Source organism: Empidonax traillii, unplaced genomic scaffold, assembly GCF_003031625.1.
Source record: "Empidonax traillii isolate 1590-97213 ecotype Southwest subspecies unplaced genomic scaffold, ASM303162v1 scaffold106:size2091409, whole genome shotgun sequence".
NCBI lineage: Eukaryota > Metazoa > Chordata > Aves > Passeriformes > Tyrannidae > Empidonax > Empidonax traillii.
In genome coordinates this window covers 978,031-996,714 of record NW_020955299.1, presented here as the reverse complement: position 1 = coordinate 996,714, position 18,684 = coordinate 978,031, and the positions used below count along the sequence as shown (strand labels likewise).

The window sequence follows — 18,684 nt, the reverse complement described above, 5'->3', positions numbered from 1 at the left end:
AAGAAATGGAAGCAGAGTTTGGGGAAGGTGATCTTGCACAAAAGGCAGGTGTGAGCTACCTGACCCACCACCTGCCCTGTAGTTAAGGGGTGCATGCAGTGTGTGTGAGGGTGAAGCATTTGGATGTTTCTCACCGGGGGTGGAATGGAGGGAGTTTCCAGAGGAGAAGGCAGGAATGGCTGCTGCTTCCAGAGTTCCTGAGCAGGTAGATAGACCTCTGCCTTGGGGCCCTTCCAATTTACTATCATTTAGGAAGGTTATTGATGAAAATAATGCTGTCTTGAGGGAGCTTTGCTGATCTGTGATATTTCAGGAAGTTCTGTGGTGCTGTGAGTGCCTTAAATCCAAACCACAAACCACTTTGTTACTACCACAGTCTTACTGCAGATGTTTCTTTGACACAGGCACAGCCTTTATAATACAGGGCTGGAGATTAGGTTTCTATCTCCTTCCTAGAGGCAAGGAAATGTAACACTACCCAAAGCATTATGAACAGGCAATTTGGCTATTTAGGGGGCCTGTTGTGTTGTTTTTTTTTTTTTTTTATTCTCCAAGTATTTCTAAAAGTAAAAGACCACTGAGAAGAGACAGAATTAACCAGTGCTAGACCTTTTTCTCTGCATAGTGATTGGGAAAGTATTATATACAGACATCTGTTCATGCAAACACTTTTAATCTCTTTTTCTGTATATATTATTTAAAGTAATACACTGCTGTGGAAAGTGAAATGAGGGGGAAGTGGTGTGTGGGCAAACGTTTTGTGTGTTTGGAATACCCTTGTGCCAGTTCTCCCGTGTTTCTGGGCTGCAGGTTGTGCCAGGTTAGCAGGAAAATTCATCCAACAGAAAGTTTTCTAGGCTTGAAAACGTTATCTTCGATTTGAGGTGTTAATGTTTCTGCAGACACAGGATCACCAGTTTGAGGTTGTTGGATGAAGTTAAAGCCAGGTCAGGCCACAGCTCAGCACAGTGTGAGCATCCCGTAACTCCCAACTCTGAGATTCCCGGAAAAAGTGGCATTTCCTGCCATCAGAACCCAGTAAGTGATAGTTTAGTGGCTTGTGGCTCTGCAGCAGAACAAAAAACCTTGTGCAGTCATTAATGTTCTCTGAACAAAAAGCACTACCACCATTTTTCTGAGCCTTATCTCGTTGTCTTAAATTTTATTTGGAGAAGACTCCCTGAGATGTGGTTTATGGCATTAAGGGCCACATGTCTTGTGGAATTATCACCACTGGCCGAGACAGAAGCGATACCTCAAAACACGGGGGAGTTCAGTGAGTGGGAAACCTTCACCCTAAACAAATCTGGTTTTGCTCTCTTAATTCATTTGATTTGCACTGATTGACTCGCCTTGGCTTGGACAGGGACTAAACCTCCCGAGGAGCCTTTGGGAAGGATTATTGGAATCCTCAGTGCCTTTGAAGAAGTGTCTGTGTGTCCTTTGTTTGTGGCATTAGGTCTCATCTCCCTGGCTTTGTATCCCATTGAAAACAAGTTGCAGCCGCCGCTCCCAGCGGGTTTCCCTGTTTTTAAAGGGAGTCAACAAGTAGAGCCAGAAGTGCCAGCTACGCCGAGGTGATGTTGGCTGGGTTTGTAAATCCTGTTTCCTTTCGAGGAGTGAAGTGTATAAATATGACACCAGTTAGAAAGTAGAGGATTTCCACTCTCGTGGCTGTAATTAGCAAAATTTGAGATAACATTTATTAATTTAATGTTTATAGTCAAGGGGTTATGTTTTCTGTGTGAGTCTTCTGTTTGGTGTAAAACATTTTAAATTTCACTTGAAAAAAAATTAAGGCTTTGTTGTCTTAATCCTATTTAAAGTGTTTTGTGGTGGGATCTTTGTTTTCCCTGCCAGGCTTTTATCCACATTGAAATTTGGTTGGTATATCCTCTGTTTAAGGTCTTTGGCACAACTGAACGTTGTGGATAATAAAAATTGCAAATAATGTCTAATCAGTCCCTCACACGTCCCTTGGTTTCATCAGGCCTTGTAGGAAAACTTCCCTGTGCTTTTGTGCAAATAACATCAGATTTAGGCAACTGGGTCAGGGTAGAACAGGAAACTTCCTGTGAGTGGTGATAAACCAGAGGCTTTTCCCTGTGAAAAACGTAATTTAATAAAACCTCTTGAATTCTTACAGCCATTGGTTTGCCTGTGGTGGTGGAGAGTTGGTGTTAGCTGTACAAACTGTGGGCATCTGGCAATTTATAACCAGTTCCCTGAGCTCCAGTGTCCAGCAGCTGTGCTCTGAACTGTGGCAGACACTCCAGGGCAGGGATCTGAACTTGTGGCATGACTTTGAACCACCTGATCTTCCTTCAGCTGGGAGCTGTGGAGGTTGATGGTGGTGGATGTCCATGCCCACACCCAGCCCCTCTCCTGGAGATTGCAAGTGAATCTCCTGGACTCACCCTCCTATATTTAGTTACTGCTATAGTTATCCCGGTGATGGAAATGATAGTTTGTCTTGGAATCCCATCCCATAGGTAGGAAAAGCTCTGCGCTATCAAGAAACTCAGCTTTCAAACAGAATTTGTGTTTGATTTTGTGCCATTGTTTGTACCTGGTTGTGGGGGATGACTTCTGATAAAACTCTGGGTATGAGAAGAGCCAATTAAATAAATACAATAAATGTTTTCGTTGCCAGTGCTATACATTTGAAGTTGTTTGTATCCAGAGTTAATCCCCAGGCTCTTCTCCTGGAGAAGGGAGGCAGAGCTGGGAGTGCTGGGCAGGACAGAACACACATTGTAATCATGCCATGCTACGCCCTCTCTTATTCAGCTTTACTTTCAGGGTGGAGAAGGCAGATTTTATTGTGTAGATCTTTCCCAGTTGGCTGGGCTGTATTCTTCTGTAGTTATGTGCAACACAGACTTATTCTTGTAATGCTATTGCTTGAAATTTCATCAGAACAGCACTAAAATTATGAATATTCAAGGTAAGACATAGAGTTCTTACTGTCTCAGTGAAAGGTATCCTTGTGATCTCTTGCATCAAGAGGAAGACAGTTAAACAAAAGAAGTACAGTAATCAATTTTTGTCAGACCTTCAGGACAGGAGTAAAGGACTGTTGACTCAGTTCATGGAGTGCAGTTCATCTGTATTGACAGAGAATAAAATTCTGCTTTTATGAGTGTTCCTCTGAATTTTTCATGAAGTCTCAAAGGTGGATTTTAAAAACGAGTGTTTTGTGTTTACTGTCAGTAGATTGAACATCTGCCTTTCAGACTGTAGTACTTATTGAGTTTAACATGTTTTACCCATTAATTCATAAGAATTTATTTTCTCATGAATCTAATTCTGATGATATGCACCGTGGCTAAAGAGCACTGGATATTAGAAGTATTTATGTGGAAGAAAAAGTATTTTCAGCTACAGTCCTTTGTGGTTGAGGTGTGTCTAAATCTGCAGTTGTGTAGGTGCCAGATGCAATTCAAAGTCGAATGAACTGCTGACCACTTGTAAGAAGAGAACGGAAATCCTCAAAAGGACTTTGATAAGTACATTTAATTTTAATATTTGCTTTCAGATTATAGAACTGAATTAATTCTGATTGTCTTAATAGCTTCTGATTAAAGTTTCCATACTAGCCCTAAACCCCATTTCCCCATTACACAGTCATTTGCATTCATTAATTCCTTTAAACAGCAGGCAAAGGTTGCTGCTGGTTATCTGATGGATCGGGTTCTGCAGCATCAGCCCCTGCTCTTGGGAAGCATCCTTGCTCCGAGGCACATTCCCTGCTGCAGAGCAGGCAGGAGGGCTGCTCTGTGCCATTCCAGGAGGAGCTGAGCACGTTTTCCTGGAGCAGGTGGGGTTTTAAAGACCTGAGTTGGAGACACAAACCCCATCAGTGCCCTTCCCCGTGGCTCAGCAGCAATTCCCCTGCACAAACCCGGTGGGACAGGGGGCTGGTGCTCACCTGGAGGGTGAGAGTCCCGTCAGGATCAGCAAAAGGAAGGCTCTGGCAGGAGCTTTACCACTCAATTGGCCACCTGGAAGGAGAGGAATGCTCAGCTGTCCTGGGAATTTCTTCCTGCCCACTGAAAGCTGAGGAGACTCGGGCGTTCTGTGCTGTGCCAGGGCAGCTTCCCCCACTCGACTGGATTAAATGCTCGTTGGGATTTACAGCAGATTCCAGTTGAGGCGCTTACAGATAGTGTGAATATTGTATTTCAAGGAAACCAGTGGAGTTTATCCCGGTTAAATGGCAAGAGATTAACAGCTCAGGGCACTCTGGTAGTGTCAGGCCTGGACTAGGCCGGCTGTTTCGGTTTGAACGGAACAGTCTGGCTTTGGACAACTTGCTCTGGAGAGTGCAGGAGTTTTGTGACAATTAAACTGTCCTTTCCCGTTTTTTTAACCTTTTCTGAGTGCAGCATTTAATAACATTTAAGCTGTGTGAGGTCAGAGCAGTGCTTGGTTCAGTGTGGCTGAAGGGGAACAGGGATGTGTCGCTCCCAAGCTGTGCCTCCCGTTTCAACTGCTGGCTGGAGAATTCCTTCCAGTGCCTGGTTGTGCTGGAGTCAGTAGATCACAACCATGGATAACAGACCTTTCCTGGATGTTCAGCAGGAAGTTGGTGTTTTTAAAAACCCAGTGATGTTTTAGCCTTCATACACACAAAGGCATTTAAGCTTTATGTTTTAAAAATCTGGTGATGTTTTAGCCTTCCGAAACACAAAGGGGTTTAAGCTTTATGTCTGCAGCACAATAAAAGGACATGACTTTGCTTTCAACTGGGCCCGTTGTTTGAAGGTTCACTAGACTCTGCAGATGCTCAGCATGCTCATAATTCTGTTCATATGTGGTTACAGTACTTCAAGGATTTATAGAACTCCCTACCCAGCAGTAGTGGGATTTAGTAGGTTGCTAAATTAGGAGAAGGTTTCTCAGTGCTTTAAGTTTATTTTTTTTGTTGTTGTAATGTACCTTCAGAAGCGTTAGAATGGAGAAGGAGTTTTTTTTTTTTTTTTCTGGCAGAAATCTGCTGTAGTGTTTTATACCAGGTCCTTGCAAGGACTAAGATAAATGGGTGAAAGGACTCAGATCTCGTCAGCTGGGCTATAACTGCCCCCCCCATGCACAGAGAGAAAAACACACAGCTGTGACCTTCTCGTGCTGCTCAAGCCAAAGCTGTGTTGGTGAGACCCTTTCATTGAGACCAAGTTTGAACTCACAGATTTCCGTGGGAGCCTCAGGCTGGAGCAGTTCCTGGCACCTTCCTCCCCAGGTCTGTTGTGACACAGGAGGGTGCAGCACAGGGAGCCTCTCTGGGTAAAGGCAGTGATGGGGTTGGCATTTAACTGGCTCTTTGGTGTGCAGGACATTCAGAGTGTGCCTGTGGAAGCAATAAAGAGTGTGTTGCCATATTGAGTAAAACCACGAGGCAGCAATTAAACACTATTTGCATTGAAGTAGTTTGTTGTGAGTCCTCCCCTGGTGCATCGTTGTGGATGAAGATGATATATCCTGTCTGCTGGTGCTGCTAACCAGTAAAAGATTGCACATGAAAGCATATTGGGAGTATTATGGTTTCCTGTGTGAGTTCTCTAGGTTTAATTGTTTATTGAAGTGTCCTTTTGTCAGTGTTTTTAATTCCCCTGGGTAGCATCTGGCACATGACATGAATCCATTTTAGTCTGTGGGAGAGGCGGGATTCAGGAGTCTGGGTTAGCTTTACATCTCTGCCTCTTGACAATCTGCTGATAGAATTCTTCAGAGGTGAAAGAGCAGGACTCAGCTGTGTGAAAGTGTTCAGGCTGTGATTGCACAGGCATTTATTTCCTAAGCTGTAAGTTCTTGATCTCATGAAGACCAAAATCTGGGTGATGTTGCCTCTCGAATGCTGTCAGGTGTGTTTGCCGTAACCTCCAGCAAAGCAGTTCTAATGTTTGATTTTACACCTAAATGTGCTCCTCATCGGTATTTAAGAGTATGTGGCAGTAGCCCAGGAGGGGTTTTTAAGTGACAAATACACATTGCCTGACACAATTTAGGTGAAATGGATACGTGTTGAACCTCAGCACGAGGAGGGTTGGACCAGGAGAAACAGGATGTTCAGGTGTCGAGATGAGTTAGTTGTGACACCACAGACACTGGCACTGTGGGCTGTGAGCTTTGTGTATCTTTGGGAGCATAACATAAAGCTGAATATTTAACGATCGAGGCTCTCATGTTGGATTGTCACAAAGTAGATGGGAACCTCTTAGATAACATCTGATTTTGTCTTTCATCGCCAGTGATGCACCAGAACAAACCCTTTTTCCGGGTGACAGGGAGAGATGCCGCATTTCTGACCAGTCACTGGAAACAGCCCCGAGTGCTCAGTGTGCAGGTTGTGTGCAGAGTTGAAGGATGTTTTCAGGGGCAGATTTTTAGTGGGGTTTCCCTGTCTCTTAACTACCAAATAACTCACGTTTGACCTCTTTACCACCTGTTCTCTTCATAAACAACCCCACACAGGGCAAAATGCTGAAATGAGAATAAGCCTTCACGTTCTGCAGAATAATCCACCAGCTGGATCCCAAGTTTCCCAGGCTGGAGGGAAGCAGAGTGTAACCAAAGCCTGGTGTTATCTGTTGGCTGCTCTTTCCTCCTCTGGTGCTGACTGCAGGCTTTCCTGGTGTCACACTTGGCACCGATGCCAGTGACTCCCCATCACTGGGAGAAGGTTTCTGAATTGCTCTTCAGGGCCATCATAAATCCCAGCATAGTTAGAAACTAATTTAGATTCTCTGAGTTACTTTTGGAAAGCCTACAGGGACACTCAGCTCTTCTGAACACACCTAGCTGGGATTTAACTCAGATTTTTTTTTAACTTAGTAAAATGCTCATTCAGAATTAGAAAAATAAAAGGGGAAAAACGCTGAAAAAAAAAGTATTGTAAATACCTTTTTAAAAGAAAGCATCAAACAGCTTGACTTTGCACTTTGTTTTCCTTTCAGTTAACAAGCACAAACCATGGATTGAGACCACCTATCATGGCATAGTGACAGAAAATGACAACACGGTGCTCCTGGACCCCCCTTTGATAGCCCTGGACAAAGATGCCCCTCTGCGGTTTGCAGGTAAGGAATTTCATCTGCATTTCTGCTTTAAGGAGTGAAAATGCTTTCCTGAGGGCAAATGCTGTGTGTTAGTGTGTTCTCCCTAACAGCAGTTTTGAGATCCTAGGAAGTGTTTGTGCGTGGGTCAGAGTTTCATTTCAGATTTACAGCCGTGTCCAAACCAGAGGTCTCTCCCTTGCAGGTGTTTTTGTGCTGCTGCAATTTCGGGTCTATATGTTCATTTTCCTGGTGTTTTATTTTTTTCCCCTCAGTCCTCCAGATTCCACATTTCACAGCATTCAGTCTGGGACTTCTGGAACAATGATTTTCTTATCATTCTCAAGAGAGTTTTTTGTTTTCTTGCTGGTTTTGATTTGTGTCTTAACAGAGTGAAAATACTAACTGGTAGAATTAAGATTGCATGCCTGTGATGGGTTTGTTAACAGTCTGGGTTATTTTTAAAAATGGGCAACCTCTTGTGGCTGAAGAAAAGGGTTTTCTGCTCTAGCAAAGACTGTAGAGAATGATGCCCGAGACATTTGCAGATTGTGGGTTAATCCTTCACTTTGAACACAGGACTGGAAGGTGACATTTTTTCTTACAAACTTAAGCAGTAGATTTTTTTTTTTTTCTGAGAGCTACTGCTTAAGAATACTGAGTTCATGATTTGGATGCAGTTTGGATGCAGTTTTTTTTTTTTTTTTCTAGTTTGACCAAGTATTAGAAAGATGTGTTTGAAGAACACCATTGGGCATCTGCAGGTGTTTAAATTACACAGGCTTAAATTGGATATTTGCAGAAGCTTGCTGGGTTAAGTAAAATTTGAGAGCCGGCAATCCTAAGTGGAATACCTAAAGGATGTGACACTTTTGGGAGCATTGCTTAGCCTGGCTTCAAAGAGGAAGGGAACAGAAAAGGAGAGTAATTAAATTAAATTAAATTAACAGCCATTTGGAGTGTTCAGCACTGCATTGTGTTAGGGCAGTTTGATCTCAATTTTCTTAGAGTGGTGCTTAAAGTAACAGTTTAGTTGCATTATCCTAAGGCTGTAATTATCCCCAAGGATGTTGGGGAGAATGGTAAACCTCTGAAATTCAAACTTTCTGGTGGATACAGAATGGCTGGGGCTCCTCAGGGATCTTCACTGGAAATAAAGCTGCTGTCTTTGTGCAGAAACCTTTTCCTGATGGAGCAGCTTGTGTTGGGGTTGGTGAAATCTGTTAAGTAAAAAGAGGTTTGGGAAAGGCTGATTTGTGTACTCAGTGATGAGGAGAACATCGATCACCTCTCACAGTCCTTCAGTGCTTTAAATGGAGGTGCTGGTAGTTTGGCAGCATTGAATGGATTCTGAAAATGGCAATTTTATACCTCTCGGGTAGTAATGTTTTCAAGAAAATCCTGTCAGAGTATTTTCAAACATGTTGTCAGGTTTGCAGAGGAAAATCTTATGTCAAAGCATTGCTCAGATGAGCCTTTTTCCATTGGGTTGGTCTAAATTGGATAAACCTGCTTTCATTTCATGAAACTTCTTTGTATAAACTATATATTTTGGCTTTCAAAAACTTGACAATACTTAAGCAGCAGCAGCAGCCCAATAGATTTAAAGAACTCAGATTTTGATTATTAGCACATTAACCCTGTTGGGTTTGAATCACATGAATTTTGAGCACCGTGGGGATCTGGAAAAGTATTTGTGTGCCTTTAACTGGACTCTGTCCTTGAGGAGCCTGGGTGACTCTGCTCCCAGCTCTGCCTGGGGTGTTGTGCTGGTGTCCAGCTGCATTTTTTGGGGTGTTGAGGTGACAGAAGCCCCTCAGAGCTCTGTGTGTCCTCCCAGCAAAACAAAGCATTGTCAGGATTTAAAGGACCTGTGTCAGCCCTTACTGCTCTAGTCCTACTTACAACCCAAATTTATTCACGCTTCAAAAGGCTGGATATTTTAATTAACTGTGCCCTCTAGCTGAGCTGGGAAGCTCTGGAACTGTGTGCAGGTTTAAAAGATTTTTTAAGTAGAGCTTTTTGCTTTATTTCAATTTTGAGCGTGTCGAAACATCGAAACAACCTGTCCATTTAACAGCTTTGTGGCACCCGAACTGTGGGGCAAGGAAAAAGCAATATTTTATAGCTGTGCTCCCCCTGTACTGTGGGCAGGATCCTGAAATTCAGATGTGCAAAAATAAAAGGAGGGTTATAGAGAAGTTTATTTCTGGTGTTATTTGTGTGGTTCTAAATCTGAAGTGAAAAGCTTTTGAGAACAGAGTTTGATGTTGCTCTGTCAAACTGCCTGACATGGAGGGACCCCATGGAATTATCCTCTTGCCCCATGATTGTCTCCTCAAGCAGATCTGTAACGATGACCATTCTTGTTTCTCACTGAAACTCCTGTGCTGGAATTTGATCCTGAGTGGGTTTGCTGCAAAAAATAAAATAAAGGACGGCTACATTTTCTCGTTGTACCTTGGAGTAATTTGTGTCTAAAGTCAGTCTGAAGCTCTCTGTGGGGATCTCCCCTTTACTGGGCAAAAAGGAGCTGAGTTTTTTCTCGCATTTGAAGCAGACAGTGTTATATCTGGATGCCTCCACAGAGCTGGATGTGTTTTGTTGTGAGTTTTAGCTGGGGTCTCTCTGGCCAGATGTTGGCAATGCTTCCCTTGTGGAAGGAAATGTTTCCTTGGCTTTTTGATGTGCCTCTAATAGGGCTTTAATCCCTCTTCCCTCACCCCTAGAGAAAACCACTTCTCAGCCACAGTCCTTTATTTTCCCTTTGCTACTCTGAGATGCAAGAAGTGTTTCTGTGGGGGGTTAGGAATTCTTTGACACTTAAAGCCTGAATATGTTTGGAAAGGATCTTGCAGAATCTCTATTCATACTTTTAAATAAAAGACCCCCAAAAAACCCAGGAAGCCCTCAGGTCCCTCTCCCTGGGGGCAGGTTCCCAGTTGGGCTGGGAGGGAGTTTCGTTGCGATAGAATTTCAGTTGTTTTTGCATCAAAGGTAAGGTGTGCATGAAGTGATGTAACAGTTCTGCGCTCAGAAATACCTGTTTAGAAGGTGATCTGTGCACGTTGAAATGGGAGGCTTTCCAAAAGGCTTTCCATGGTCCTCATGCTGCTTGGTTGGAGCTGGGAGAATTTACATTCTCCTTCTGTGGAGTGGAAGTGGAGAGAGATTCCCGAGTCTGAAGAGTGTCTAGTCAAATCCTGTATGTGTTTTACATGTCTTACATGTTTAATGTACTTGTTATGTTAAATAAAAGAAATTATTTAATATACTTAGTACATTTAAGTAAAATAAGTAGTTTAAATATCTTCTGAAACTTTTGGTTAACTATATAATTATTTTACATCATTATGTCATAACAGTACAGAAAAGATAGGACAGTAAAACTCAACAAAACCTTGGAATTTTCTCCAGTTCTCCTTTTTAACTGTGCTACACCAGAAAGGAGAAATACAGAAGCCCTTTAGGATCCAGGGTTGCTGAATGTTTCCTGACTAACACGAGTTCCACTGGCCTGTGTTAGGTGTAAAACGAAGTGGTTTTTCACCTGTCAGTACAGCTGGGTGAAAAGTGCTGTCCTGGTTATTTAGCTGAACAGTTTCCAACATATTAAATACAAATGAACTTGCAGATTGATCGTGGTTCTGCTCCTCGTAGCAGTTTTTAAACAGCCTCCCCTTTCCCAAAGAGGTGATTGCCCCATTAATCCACCCCTCCCTCTCCTCTCCTCTCCATTCCAGGCTTTGTGCTTCCATCTTCCCTTCCAGTTATTTTGTCCCTGTAACTCCCAGGTTTCACACACACTGGCCCTCTCAGGGAGGTGGGTACAGGAGTTAACACATGGAATATGGAAAAGCTTGCAGTTGGAATGTCACTTCTGGCTGATCAGCCGTGTCAGCCATGAATTTAAACAATGTAAAACTTTCTTCAATGGTCCTGTTGCCAAAACACATTAAAATCTGGGATTGGATTTATATCCTGAGTAAGAATAGACTGAAATAAATGGTGTGGGGGCCACAAGAGGCAGCATTCTTGGAGTGTTGAAATAAAGAGCTGGTCGTAAATCCAGGGATTACCTGGAGTGAGTTTGAGGGAGAACCTGTTGAGAGCTGTTTCAGAAACTGGCTCCTTTCAAAACGGACTAGAAATCACCATAAGGTAATTTTTCTTACTTATATTTCCACTTCAATATTAAATTGGAAATTTGCCTTCAGTAAAATATTTCTCTGTACCTACAGTGCCTCATTTCTTTCTGAGGCCACTCTGGGATGCAGCCTTGGAAGGGTTACTGCAGGTTGTTGGAAATGTATTAGGATCGCAAATTAATGTGTATATGTTTTCATCGTGAATTATGGCAGTGTTGTCAAGTTGGGTTTGCAGTTTTGCAAATGCTGGGGGTTCTACAACCTAAACTGATGTGGAAACACAAAAATCCCATGATTGTTCTAAAAAAAAAACCTTTTTTTTTTTTTTTCTGGAACTCAGAAGGGGAGTATGAAGTTTTTTAATGGTAGAAACGTGGTGGTTTCGATATAGTAGATAAAAGCTGGTTTGAATTATCTGATGTGTCTTCTTTAAATAGTATACTATGAGTAAGTTCAGATCAGTTCTGCTTTATGGATAGTTGGTCATCACCGTGGAATTTGGAAAATATCTCTTGTTTAACAGGTGGTATTTAAAACACAAAAAAAAAGAAGAGGAAAAATGAGAAGAGCCTTTTGATGAACTTACTAAATACTTCACAATCCTACCTGGAGTTAAAAGATTAAATCGTATTTAACATAACTAAAACTCTAAAATTGTAACAGTTGCAGCAGATCACCACTGGAATTTTCCAGTACAGTTTTTCCAAAGCTTTTCTGTGTAATGTGTGAATCTTTCCTTATTTGCTCCCGTTCAACCTTTCCTGTTACTGACTTGGGTTTATCTTTTCTCCCTTTAGGGAGTTTTGAGGTGACAGTCACCAAAGAAGGTGATAAAGGGTTCTTTCTATCCCTTTTATGAATATTAACCTACTAACTTTGGTTATGAAATGGGGAATCAGCACTGAAACAGAAGATCCTGTCATGCACTTTTGTCCCATTTATTCTCCCAGTTTTTTTCTATTTTAAAATATATCGATAAAAAAACCTGTTATGTAACCAAACCCTGGGTTAGAAATATCTGTAAATCAGACATCCATTTGAACCATTTGGGGTTACTCTACATTGTGTGGACACTGAGGAAGTTGCTTTTGGGGAAAATTAGTGTTTTCTGAGATTTTCACTTACAGCTTTTTTGGGACATCTGAAGATTTTTTTTCAAGTGCTTTGTAAAGTGATTGCAGCCCTTTCCCTGCAGAGCATACCCTTCAGTATTTAATTAGTTTAAATATGAATCAACCCCCCTTTTTTTGGAAGATGTTTCCAGTAGGAGAGCATTCTTGGTGCTCTGGCACCACTGCAACTAGAACGGCAAAACAGTGGGGTTTGTTGGTGTAAGAAAATCACCTCCAAAACGTGAGTTAGACAGGTAAAAACCCAGTGTGGGTGCTCAGACAGCTTGAGTGGCTTTTGTTGTGTGCTGGGCTTACCCAGCTGTGCCAGCCAGAGCCTTGCAGTGCAGTGTGAGGCTCGGAAGTGTTTCAGAGTGATGTCATAGGGCCTGCTCCTCCAGGTTTGTAGGGTGAGGGGTTTGGAGAGAAGGCCAGCCCCCTAAATCCTGCCCCTGACTGCCACCTGGCCCCTGTTAGCAGATAGCTGTTGAAATGGATGCCTGAGAAGTTGGTATTTCTACCTTTCTCATCCAGTAGTTCATTTTGATTCCCTGATTTTAGCCAGGTCCATTGCACAGGAAGACTTTGCCCTTCTGACCCATTGACAGAATTTCTGTCATTCCGGTGCTGAACCTTTCTCATCCCTCCAACTTGTAACTGTGCATTTTAACCTTTTGCTCTGGTCAAAACAAACCAGCTGCCCAGCTATTCCCAGTAGCTTGGCATAGAAGACATTCCCAGTGGCCTTGGCTGTGTGCTCACATCAGATCTCCTCTCACCCTCGAGCTATCTCAAGTACTCCTGTGAAATGCCTGTCTACATTTCTCTTTTTTCTCTTTTGTACTCCTGCATGAATGGATGCAAAGTAAACTGAGTTGCTTAAAAGGGCGGATGTTTTTGGCTTCTTTTTTTACTAAAGTTCCCAGAAATCACCCATCTTTTAAAGCACAGTGCTCTTGCTTTGTCCACAGAACCCTCACAAAACCCCCTGGCTGCAAAATGTTTGGTGGTTTATTTTTCTGGACGCTTCAACCCCTCCCACCCCTTCTGACCCCTCTTCCTTTGGCTCTGTAGGTGAGATTTGTGGATTTAAAATTCACGGGCAGAATGTGCCCTTTGAAGCAGTGGTGGTGGATAAATCCACCGGGGAGGGAATAATCCGCTCAAAGGAGAAGCTGGACTGTGAACTCCAGAAGGACTACACGTTCACCATCCAGGCCTACGACTGTGGGAAGGGACCAGACGGGGCAAATTCCAAAAAATCCCACAAGTAAGTAAATCTGGGCTGGGCTGAGGGGAAGTTTCCTGCTTATGATGTTTTTATTATCTATGTAGAGTAAATGTAAGTGTTGATACTGGAAGGCTTTTTTCATGTGAGCCCAGAATCACGGGATGGGTTGGGTTGGAAGGGACCACGGTGGGTCATCTGGTGTGACCTCCCTGCTCCAGCAGGGTCATTATGGGGATAAAAAGAGCAGCCAAATGGACATGGACTGCTTGGACATATCTTCATTTATATCTTATGTGACATTGCTTCATCCCTTGAAGTCTCTGAGTGAATAGAAAATAGAGTGGGGATAGAAGCAGAAAAACTGTCGATACACTTAAAATGTGGCTCGAGTTGATACAGAGTTTGTGTGGGATACCAAGCCTGGACATTGTTTCAGGATTCAGTTTCTAAATCCCCAAAACTGGTTCAAGAAGTCAATCTATTAAGCTTAACAAAATGCAGGAGAAGCCACGTTGTTATCATTTGCAGACAGCCCCACCAAAAGAACCTGAGATCAATAGCACGAGGCTCGTCTGTGCCCAGACTGAGGAGTGGGAACAAAGCAATCTTCAGCTAATCTTTATCTGAAGAAAAACCACAATATAAAATGCCCTCTACAAAATCCACTTGAGGATAACTGTTGAACACCCTGGTGTAGACATCTGCAGAGCATGTGGGAGATGAGCTGCTGTGTGAGGCAAAGCAGGGAGTAAATAAGATCAGGACCAGACTAGCAGGGGTCAGCTTGGTGACAAACACAACCTTGTTATGTAGAGCTGGGAGCTTCAAAACAGGCCACAGAATGGAACCTCCTAAAGGATTGCACTTATGGAAAATAGCTGTGTCCTTAAGCTGGTTGGTACTCAGTTTGACTTTTGAAGGAAGATTTCAAAGAGAAAGATGGCAACAAATGTTTTGTTGGGTTGGCTGGAATTATATCCTTTGTTCAGGTCCTTCTCCACACTGTAGAATTTATCTGTATTTTTCTGCCTGTGCTGGTTGGGGTAAAAACTTTTCCTCTGATGGGTCTAGTAAAAATTAGGATTATCCAAGTTCATGACTATGTCATGAACATCCAGCAGCACATTCTGCTGCTGTTCCCCCACAGCAGAATGATGGGTTTCCACAATCTGCACCTACAAACCACTGTTCACCTTCCCCTGGCCCATGGCTGGCTGTGTTGTGGGGTTTTTGTGGTTTTTAAGAGTCTTGGAGTGTAGCTCTGCAGGTCAGAAATGTGCAGTTTGTTTGGTACCTTTTTTTTTTTTTTTTTTGGTGGTGTTCAATTTAGCACATAGGATAAAATAAAACCTTAAAGATATTTCTCAGCATAATCGTTAGGAAACTTCTGCTTTTATGGGAGGACTGTAATTATTGAATTCTTTATTAGTTACATTCCATCATTCATCTTTTCTCCTGGGTCAGTGACAGCAACTGCTTTATTTTTCCTTTTCTGTGTAAACCAGCAATCGGTGACAGGCATGAAAGGATGGAATTCAAGATCCAATCTGTTTTGGATTATCTAGCAGGCTGTGTGATGTGTTAAAGTGTATCTGCCACTTCTGTGATTCTTCCATTTAAATTGTCTGATTTCTCATTTCTCCATCTAACAAATAAGCCTGTTTGCCCTGACTTACACAGCTGAGTACTTTATTAGCCAAAGAAAGCCAATCAAATGCACTTGACTGAGCTCTCAGTCTAAGACCACTCTTAACTGTCACTCCTGTTCACATAAAGTAAAATTTGGGTGTTCACATCAAATACTCTGACAGCAGGGAAGAACCAGGATTATACTGTTGTAACAAAAGAAAAAAAAACCTATTTTGTCACTGCTCTGTTTCATTGCAGTTCTGTAAAATGGTGCCAATTTTAGGGTTGCAGTACAAGGGCTTGAAATGTTATTTGCAAATAAATAACAGTAGTAAACAGTCACGTAGAATTGCACTGATTTATGTAGCAGCACGCTGGGAAAACACCCACTGCCTTCCTAGCTAGGGCAGTTCTGAGCCTGTTGGCTTTATTAGTCATTTCTTCCTGAGGGCTGGAATTCCGAAGGATTGGGCCCACGTGGAGCTGTTGTATCACAGCCTGGCAGGGGCAGGAGCTGCAGGCTGACCTGTGAGTGTGTGTTGTTGCAGAGCCACAGTCCATATCCAGGTGAATGATGTCAATGAGTACGCCCCGGTGTTCAAGGAGAAGTCCTACAAGGCCACGGTGATTGAGGGCAAGAGGTACGACAACATCCTCAAGGTGGAGGCCGTGGATGCAGACTGTTCCCCACAGTTCAGCCAGATCTGCAGCTACGAGATTGTCACCCCAGATGTACCCTTTGCCATCGACAAGGATGGTAAGTGCAGCGGGAATTGCTGTCATCTGTCACCCAGAGAGCAGGATTGCGAGGGGTCAGCACAGGAGTACAGCAGGCCTGTTCAACCCCTCCCTCCAGCACAGTTAGGCAGAGGTGTTCAGTCTGAGTTAATAATGAAAAGTGAGGTGTCTTTCAGTGCCAATACCATGTGCTGTTACTGATGGCAGGAGCAGATGGGGTGTTGCATCTCTGTTTCTTGTAAAATGCTTTTCGAACCGAAGAAAATACAGTAGCTGAAGTTTTAAACCATCTCTTAGTAGGTCTGTCTTGTCCATTCTGTTTTAGGATAACTTGTGCTACTTAGCTTTGAAAAGTGGGGTTCCACGTGTGTGCTTTACCCATTTGAGGTGCTCATGTGTGCCTGGAGTTTCACGGCTGTTGCTTTTGAAGAGTAGTCGTTTGTTTAGGTCATTTCCTGGCCTCCAGTGATCTGGGGGCCCTTCAATAGGTCATTTTAGTGGTTCAAGCAAGCTGGTTAAGCAAAGTGAACAGTTTCCAGTGGGCTTTTAGTTTGAGTTTTTTGGGGAGATCCACATTGTCAATGGGTTTGCAAATTTAAAAAGAGATAGAGGATGCTGGCATAATCCAAACAGGTTATGTATCAGTTGCCATGCAGGAGCAGTTCCATTTGGAGATAATGTGCTATTAAGAGCCTGAGATGTATATACCTGCTGTTTTGTGTCTGTGTGCTCATCTCTGGATTAATGCAATTTGTAAGGATCTGGGCCTGATGTCAGGCACTGAAAAGTCAAACAGTGAAGGGCAATTCCCTCCCAGGTCTGTCTGTTGAAGTCTTGGGCATCTGTATAAAGTACAAAGCTGGTACCTGAATGCCTTTAATGCAGCAGTGACCCCGAGAAATGCTGTTGATTGATGCCTGATCATTGCTTTTTTTGTGTGTGCCAGGTTATATAAAAAACACAGAGAAGCTGAGCTATGGTAAGGAACACCAGTACAAGCTGACAGTGACAGCCTATGACTGTGGGAAGAAGAGAGCGGCTGAGGATGTGCTGGTTAAAATTAGCATTAAGCCTACGTGCAAGCCTGGCTGGCAAGGTTGGTTTGCTCCGCTTTATATCTCTGTTTTCAGCACTTGCTGGTACCCTCAGTTCAACGTGAGGCACCTTTAATGTTGTTTCTTTGGGTGAATACACAGGTTGGAGCAAAAGAATCGAGTATGAGCCTGGCACTGGTTCCTTGGCCCTGTTCCCTGGGATGCATTTGGAGACCTGTGATGAGCCAATAACCTCAGTTGAGGCCACAGTGGAACTGGAAACCAACCACATTGGTAAAGGCTGTGACAGAGACACCTACTCAGAGAAATCCATCCACAGGCTCTGTGGTAAGAATGCCTTTGTTAAAGTCAAAGTGCTCTCTCTTGCTCACTGGTTTTTCTTTGAATTTTATGTTAGACCATGAACCAGTGAGTAGATCTGGCCTTCACTTTGCATGGAGTTTCCTCCAACTTGTTTCCTAGCAGGCAGTGAAATTGCCTGAAGGGGACTTTTAAAATGATTCTCAAGTGTGGTGAAGAATCTCTTTCTTCTGCCTCTCCACTGCCTTATGTACACAAATAATTTCCCTCACATGAGAGTCATGTCCAAGAGCTGAAAGGATGTTATCTGGGTGAAGGGTATAGCCATTAAAGCCTCTCTTTCTCTGAGCGTGATGGATGCAATCTTAAGAAATACGTGGTGGGAAAACTAGATGAGAACACCAAAAAAAGAGTGGTTTGGAAAAAAACCCAGTTCCCTTGCTTCAGATGAATTCATGCTGTGCTTGCCCCAGGGGGCCCTTGGCACCCACTTATGCAGCAGTTGAAGGCTTTATGGAAAGCTCATGAATCTTTGGTAGCCACTATGCAAGAACTGAGATTACAGGACAAATTATCACTGATTTATGTCTTGAACTTCAGCTGAAAGTGTGCCCAGTGTGTAACCCCAGAGACCCAGGCAGTTCCTGAGCTGTGCCCTGATTGAGGTCAGTGTGACGTTAAGAAGTGGGGAAAGGAGAGCGAGCCAAGAACCTGCTTCTGACTCTGCTGTGAATAGACAGCGAGCTGGGAGGGGATGCTTATGCACTCCCTCCAACTGGGTCAGTGTTAGACTTACGACTGGTGCAGTGTTGAGAGAAAGGCATCATCACAGTCACGGGTCTGGGGGACAAGTACCATTAATGAACTGGTTCCTGAGACAAGGGGGCACAATAAGGTTCTCCAGCTGGAGAGACAGTAAGCAAAACAATTTCAATGAGCTTAGTTGCTTACCCAGAAGCTAAATTTTGGAAGTCATCATGATATCAGATGTCTGTAATTAGTGCCACATTCTTTAAAAGAAGAATTACTTGATGTGTGGTGGCAGCACAGAACCCTCACAGTGCTGAAAATTTAACGCCCGGAAAAGCCGCTTGGTTTGAAACCAGCAGTGATCTTTTTTTTTTAAAGTTTCTCTCTGATTCCCTGTTTGTTGTAGGTGCTGCTTCTGGCACAGCTGAGCTGCTTCCCCCTCCAAGCAGCGCTGCCAACTGGACCATGGGGCTCCCCACGGACAACGGGCACGACAGCGACCAGGTGTTCGAGTTCAACGGCACCCAGGCCGTGAAGGTCCCCGATGGGGTTGTCACCATCAACATGAAAGAGCCCTTCATGATCTCAGTGTGGATGAGGCACGGGCCTGGAACCAAGGAGAAGGAGACAATCCTGTGCAACTCAGACAAGACAGGTTTGTGGGGATTT

General features: G+C 43.3%; 1 protein-coding gene across 1 annotated transcript in view; it reads left to right on the top strand.

Moving 5' to 3' along the window:
* CLSTN1 (calsyntenin 1) overlaps positions 1-18,684 on the top strand; it is a 34,468-nt gene that overhangs the window by 3,425 nt on the left and 12,359 nt on the right. The window contains exons 2-8 of the mRNA XM_027882451.1: positions 6,957-7,079; positions 12,001-12,030; positions 13,387-13,582; positions 15,721-15,929; positions 16,857-17,006; positions 17,107-17,292; positions 18,422-18,670. Of these exons, the coding sequence (XP_027738252.1) occupies positions 6,957-7,079; positions 12,001-12,030; positions 13,387-13,582; positions 15,721-15,929; positions 16,857-17,006; positions 17,107-17,292; positions 18,422-18,670 (1,143 nt within the window). The remainder of the gene's footprint in view (positions 1-6,956; positions 7,080-12,000; positions 12,031-13,386; positions 13,583-15,720; positions 15,930-16,856; positions 17,007-17,106; positions 17,293-18,421; positions 18,671-18,684) is intronic.